The 7347-nt window shown below is 44.5% G+C and overlaps 1 protein-coding gene across 1 annotated transcript in view; it reads left to right on the forward strand.

Annotated features, from left to right (window-relative positions):
* Positions 1-7347, forward strand: part of PECAM1 (platelet and endothelial cell adhesion molecule 1) — a 39452-nt gene that overhangs the window by 681 nt on the left and 31424 nt on the right. Inside the window, exons 2-4 of the mRNA XM_018569267.1 lie at positions 1319-1612; positions 2831-3121; positions 5347-5619. Coding sequence (XP_018424769.1) covers positions 1319-1612; positions 2831-3121; positions 5347-5619 — 858 coding nt within the window. The remainder of the gene's footprint in view (positions 1-1318; positions 1613-2830; positions 3122-5346; positions 5620-7347) is intronic.

Raw genomic sequence — 7347 nt, forward strand, 5'->3', positions numbered from 1 at the left:
GGGCAACGCTGAGCCTAAGGTGGCCACCTGTCCAGGATTCACCCGGACAGTCCGGGTTTTGAATGCTGTGTCTGGATTTCATGGCAGCAGAAACCTGGACACGAGATGTCAGGCAGACAGGGGGCAACCAAAATTAGGATAGGGTCTACTGGCCCCCCACTGAAAATGGTCTCAACTGTGATATTTACATATGAATGGGTAACACTATTTACATATGAATAAGCCGCGACTCATTTCCGCGCGGCGCTAGAGTGTTCGGGTTACGCTTGAAGAAAAGGTGGCGACCCGAGCTGAGCCTTTGCCCCAGAGTGGTGCCCATCATGGTTACATGGCAGGGATCTGAATTCTAATAACAATGCACCATTGTCTGTGATTTCAAACATAATGCTCACAGCATAAGCAGCAGGTTTCCGGAATATGGAACAGTGGGGAAGGAAGTCTAAACCCAAGAAGAAAAATGTCATCTAATGCAGCATACCAGTCCATAGATGGACTACAAATCACCTCCCAGCTGCCCCAAAACCACCTTTTCCAGCTATCGTCTGTGGAATGCAAAACACCGCCCCCTATGTTATGGAGATGAGGGAGAGAGAGGGAGAGAGAGGGAGAGGGAGGGAGAGAGAGGGAGAGAGGGAAGGAGAGAGGTGTTTGCAGTCCAAATCAAAAGAAAAGCCTAAAGTGACAACACTGCTCCTCCCTAGATACAGTACAGCGAGTGTTGCCACCCCAGGACAGGAAGTGTGTAACCTGCAGGCACACCAGGTGAATATAAAGGCAAGCAGGCCTGGAAAAAAAAAAAAAGACCACGAATGCAGCCACCAAATCCATGGACTGGCAAGCTGCAATTTAGGACATTTTTGCTTTAAAATTTTGGTTTAGATATTCTTGAGGCTTTCAAGGTGCTCATCTGCCCTGGTGCCTGCCGGTAGGAGCACGGGTCACTGCGACTATTTTGCCATCGTCCATAGTTGCCGGCCGCTGAAGCTGACAAGGCACAGTCTGTAATGGCTGACGGCGCCATTTATCACAGGCTGCGTTTGGTGGGGAAGCCCAAGTAATGGAAAACAGCCTCAAAGCCGTCTGTACTGTGGTGGGATAAAGGTCAAAGATGGCGCCTTATGACTGAACCACCATTTGAGGCCCACCATAGTCTGCTAACCCCTTATCTACCCACAGTCACTTGTGGTGCCCAGCTGTCACCAGCTTGGCACACCCAATGACACATCAGACTTCACAGCCTTCTAAGGAAACTTACATAAATCTTCTACGTGTGTTAAATCTTTCCGCCAGATTTTCACGTTTCAACCTTCTTCTTTAGGCTTCACCATCAACACGATTGAACTGAAGGCTCTCCCATCCTCCATGCTACAAAATGGCGACAATCTGCGGTTGGAGTGCCTTGTGGACATAGCCAAGACTACTGACTTTAAGTTGAACAGCACATTCAAATTCCTCAAAGACGACAATCTCATCTACAACGTCACCACCACGAACGCTCAGGCCATTTATACCATCCACAATGCCAGTGTGTCCCGGTCCGGCCTCTACAAGTGTCAGATTATTACAAATCAGAGACATAAGACGAGTGCGGAAATAAAAGTGAAGGTTACAGGTAAGTCCAGCCTGGTCTTTGCTTTTGTAGGGGACCATCAACTAATAGAGGGCTCCATGTTTGCTCTGTGACACAAGCTGAACTTACAGTGGCCACTACCAACTGCACAGGTTTATAACATAGAACCCATCATGGCAATGCCTCCATCAGTGGAACAGGAGGGAACATGCCGAATCAGGTTCACAACATAGAATCAGTCATGGCAATGCCTCCATCAGTGGAATTGGAGGGAACATGCCCAATCAGGTTCACAACATAGAACCCATCATGGCAATGCCTCCATCAGTAGAAGAGGGGGGAACATAACGAATCAGGTTCAGAACATAGAACCCATCATGGCAATGCCTCCATCAGTAGAACAGAGGGAACATAACGAATCAGGTTCAGAACATAGAACCCATCATGGCAATGCCTCCATCAGTAGAACAGAGGGAACATAACGAATCAGGTTCAGAACATAGAACCCATCATGGCAATGCCTCCATCAGTAGAACAGAGGGAACATGCCCAATCAGGTTCACAACATAGAATCCATCATGGCAATGCCTCCATCAGTAGAACAGAGGGAACATGCCGAATCAGGTTCACAACATAAAATCCATCATGGCAATGCCTCCATCAGTAGAACTGGGTTGAACATGCCCAATCAGGTTCATAACATGGAACCACTCATGGCAATGCCTCCGTCAGTGGAATAGGAAGAAACATGCCGAATTAGGTTCAAAACATGGAACAAATCATGGCAATGCCTCCATCGGTGATCAGGAGGGAACATGCCACCTTTAGGGTGTTTTGGTTTATCCATTAAATGTTCTTTGTATTTTTTATTTTTATTTTTCCTTTTTTTGTAGTGTTTATGACTGTGTACTGTTGTTATAAATCTTTGATTTATTATTTCTAGATTTAGTTTTGTTTATATTTTGTTATGTTTTTGAGGGTTTAACTGGGCTTTACAAACCACCAAAATTGGCCTTGACTTTAGCTTGCCTATTGACTAATTGAGTTTTGCCAAAAAAAAACTCCCTAAACAATAACCATGTCCCCCAAACCCTCCTCCACTGGTGACCATCTTTACCTCCCCCCACCCAACATTCATTGAAATTTCTTTGCACGCCTTTTTTTACCCATCTTCTACAGTTTTGCTTTGCAGGCATGAAGGTAAACGGTGCCAGGTGACCTAATTATTCAAAAACTGTACTGTCTTTTTGTCTCTCAAAGGGTTGTCCGCACCTGTAATTACAGTATCACAGAGGGAGGTCTCAGAGGGAGATGAAATTACAGTCAGGTGTGAAGCACCAAATGAGGAACCCCCCATGTATTTCAACTTCTACAAGACCGACAAGGAGAGGGGAGCTGCGAAAGTGAAGCAGTCCAACAAGAATAATGCGGAAACCACATATGAGATCAAGGAAGGGGAGAGCATACTGCACTTTGAGTGCTCCATAAGGATGATGATCCAAGATGAGCCAGAGTCCCCTTCAAGCAGGAGAGAGATGGTGACCGTGGTGGGTATGTACTCCTCTACTTCTACTGCATCTGTTACAGAAGAACTTACAGGTTACATCTACCCGAATCTCGTTGTTCATGTATGGGTTGGCATCTAGAGGGTACAACCATGGCTTAGGTCCTTTGGAATCTTCAGTGCCACCAGTCCTCGCTTTAACGTAAACCAAACTAGACATTAAAGGAGAACTATGAGGGGGGGTGATTTGCACTCATCCTCATAGTTCGTGCCGACCTGTGACAATGAAACTGTCACACGTCGGCTCGCTCACTTCTCGATCCTGTGCCGGCAGAGAGCAGTGACAGGGGAGGGACTGGATTCCCCCTCCCCGCTCCGATCCTCCAGCGCTGACTGGCGGAACGGACGGGGGAGGGGGCGGGTACAGCTGGCTCTGCCTCTAGATAGGCAGAGTCAGCTGTCACTCACGCAGCTGGGTGGATCCAGACATAGTTGTCGGGATCCGTTTCAGCTGCGGCGTCTCAGTATACCGCGAGCTGTAGCTCCCTATATACTGAGCTTTGAGTAACGGGAGGATGCTAGTTGTTTTGTTACCCTTGGGAGAACTATGGGGAAAAAGCCCTAACCCCATAGTTCTCCTTTAAGGTGTACAGATCTTAAAGCTGTAGTCTGTAGAAGGTAGTGGGGGTCCACCTGCTGGTACTTGGGCAACATAAACATATCCATTTTAGGTGGCCTGACCCTTCCCAGGCTCAGCACTCCAAATCAATGAATAGCTAATACTTTTTTTTTAACATTTTTATTGGGCTGTGCAATGGGTAAACTCTAGGGTTGCCACCTGTCCAGGATTCACCCGGACAGTCCGGGTCTTGAATGCTGTGTCCGGGTTCCATGGCAGCCAAAACCCGGACACAAGATGTCAGGCAGACAGGGGCAACCAAAATTAAGATAGGGGCTACTGGCCCCCCACTGAAAATAGTCTTGACTGTGATATTTACATATGAATGGGCGGCGCTATTTACATATGAATAAGCCGCAACTCATTCATAGTTACATAGTTACATAGTTACATAGTATTTGAGGTTGAATAAAGACATTAGTCCATCAAGTCCAACCTATTAGGATCTCATTCTAGGAGTACCTGTACCCCTGTATATTACCTGTACCCCTGTATATTACGGTCCCTTAAGAAATCGTCCAAAAGTTTCTTGAACAATTCCACATTATTTGCTGAAATCACCGCCTGTGGCAGTGAGTTCCAGACCCTAACTGATCTTACTGTGAAGAACCCCCTTCGCCCCTTGTGCTGGAATTTTTTTTCCACCAATTTTAGGTGGTGGCCTCTAGTTTTTGTAACGGAGTTAATTTTAAACAGTTTATCGCTAATGTTGCTACCACCATTGAACATTTTGTACATGGAAATCATATCCCCCCTTAATCTCCTCACCTCCAATGTGAACATGTTTAAATTTAGTAGCCTTGTCTCGTAGCTCTGGTCCTCCATACCCCTAATTAGTTTGGTTGCCCTCCGCTGGACTTTTTCCAACTCAAGGACATCTTTTCTTAGTACTGGTGACCAGAACTGGACCGCGTACTCCAGATGAGGTCGAACCAATGATCTATAAAGTGGCAAAATTATAGACTTGTCCCTGCAATACATCCCCTTTTTAATACAGGATTCTCCGCCAAAAAGATGTCAGCACATCGCTAGAGTGTTCGAATTTCTCTTGAAGAAAAGGAGGCAACCCTAATAAACTCTCTGTTTTGTATTGATGTCTACACCCCTGTTTGGGAGATGTCTCCTCCCATCACACCCATGTTAGACAGAAGAGGAAATAATGAAAAAATCCACAGACCGCATAAAAATACATTTTTGAGTGCACTGGAACTTCTGTAGAATGTTTCTGCTGTACAAACCACCACTTCCTGTCCAGGTGTTGGGTGTCAGACAGAGCAGGAAGAGAAATGTCCTACCAATGTCGGCTCTCATTGCTTGGCTGAGGTTCATATTTGGGACCCTTGGTGGTGAAAAGAACCAACGTTAGAGAGAAAATAAAAAGCCCTTTTTTGGTTTAATAGATCCGTGTGATCCTAAATATAGTGTTTCAATTGCAAGACATAATATAAATGATAATGTTTAGCCCTGATCAGCATAGTCCTGCTCATGGACTTCGATCCACACTATAATTCCTTGTTCTGTGTCTTAACAACATCTACAGTACAATAGCTGTGATCGCACCTTCACACCATGTGTTTTTGGGACTTCCTACAGAGCCGTTTGGCACGCCAACTATCAGAGTCCATCCATCAAACAATTTTACAGAAGGGCAAGACATGCAGGTGACGTGCACCGTTCAGATGTCCCACATAAGTTCCAAGGAAGTGACCATCACCTTACAAAAGGGCAACCAAATCCTAAAATCTTCCACCTCAGAGCAGTTGTTTTTTTCTCGGGTGGCAACGGTGGGCGACATGGGCAACTACACGTGCAAAGCAGAGGGAACGGCAGCCTCCAAAACCACCAGTGCCATGATCAAGGTGAAAGGTACACCATGTTCCAACAGTTATATCCATTTTGTGTTGACCCTCAGAAGGTCTTGTCTCCAGGGCCTGGAATACTAATGCTGCTACATTTGCAAAGTTATTACTGCGTTGTTTAATGCATTCTTCAGCTGTGCATTCTTTTATAACCTTTTGATATTATCATTTGCCAGACAATAGTGTATTGGCTATTAATAGCTACCGTGTTTCCCCCGAAAATAAGACACTGTCTTATATTTTTGGGGGTTCACAAAAACACACTAGGTCTTATTTTCGGGGTAGGTCTTATTTTTTTTTTTTAATGTACAACAATCCGCACTCATTCATTTAGAAAAGTCTACATATATATATGTACACAAATATGGTGATCAGGGCAATCGTGGGTGCCGTAGCTTTCCAAGAGCAATTTGCTAACCAATCACTGGCCAGAATGAGCGAAGCGCGCTTTCACTATCAATTCCTCACAGGCGGAGCACATCTGGTATGACTCCGCCTGTGACAGGAGGCGGCGCTATAGAGGAAGCATCAGCTTATGCGTCTCTGCTCCCTCCGGTGCCGCCTCGCTTCCTCTAGCGCTGGCTTCGTTGGCCTCGCTGATTCTCTCCCGCCTCTCCCGCGGCTCTTCAAGTTCCCCCTTATGCCACCACCGGCCCTGGGAATGGTCACCACTAGGTCTTATTTTTGGGGTAGGTCTTATATTTTAGCAATTCCCCAAAATAGTACTAGGTCTTATTTTCGGGGGCAACATGGATAGTAATGCATACTGTCTATTCATAGTAAGATCCTAATTATCCAATCTATCTGTAATATAAACTGTGGGGTGGGAAGGTTTGAAATATGTATAAATTATCAATAAAACTTTGATTTGTTTATAATGGAGGGCCCCCTATTGATTTGTTAACAAAAACGATTTTTCCCTGAAAAAGGAGATCCCACCACTGTTTCAAAATGTTTTCAAAATTTTTGACCATACACTTTATATTAGTCGTAGAAAATTATTTATTAAATATATATTAAAATTGCACATATATAAAAAAATCCATATCAAAAAACATCAACAAACATATAAGTGGCTGCATACGGCTGATAAATAAGAAAACATGCGTGTGGATAAACATTGGTTAGAGGGCACACCCTGAAAACCTCCACTTTATGAAGATATAAGGATTGGATTCCCAAAGATTGGAAAGGTGATGTCAGATGTCGTCATACACGTGTATGGAAAAATGCAAAAAGAAACAGTCAACATGAAAAAATATATATCATTCGTGTAGAAAAAATGGATTTCACTCACAGTACTGTGTATGTTCGCCCATAGATCAAAGTAGGAGGATCGGAGTGGTTTTACTATGGATATAAATTAATTTCGGCTTGATATGCAGATCTTTCAGGAGATCTCTAGCCTCATCTCGGCTTTTATTCCCAGCCGCAGATATATGCCTTTGCTGAACACATGCTTATCTGTAGTGGTGGTTTTCTCCAAGATGGAAAGAAGATATTAGCAGGTCGCTAAGATCTTCTTTCCATCTTGGAGAAAATCACCACTACAGATAAGCATGTGTTCAGCAAAGGCATATATCTGCGGCTGGGAGTAAAAGCCGAGATGAGGCTAGAGATCTCCTGAACTATCTGCATATCAAGCCGAAATTAATTTATATCCATAGTAAAACCACTCCGATCCTCCTACTTTGCTCTATGGGCGAACATACACAGTACTGTGAGTGAAATCCAT

Source organism: Nanorana parkeri, unplaced genomic scaffold, assembly GCF_000935625.1.
Source record: "Nanorana parkeri isolate BGI_ZX_2015 unplaced genomic scaffold, ASM93562v1 scaffold1316, whole genome shotgun sequence".
Taxonomy (NCBI): domain Eukaryota; kingdom Metazoa; phylum Chordata; class Amphibia; order Anura; family Dicroglossidae; genus Nanorana; species Nanorana parkeri.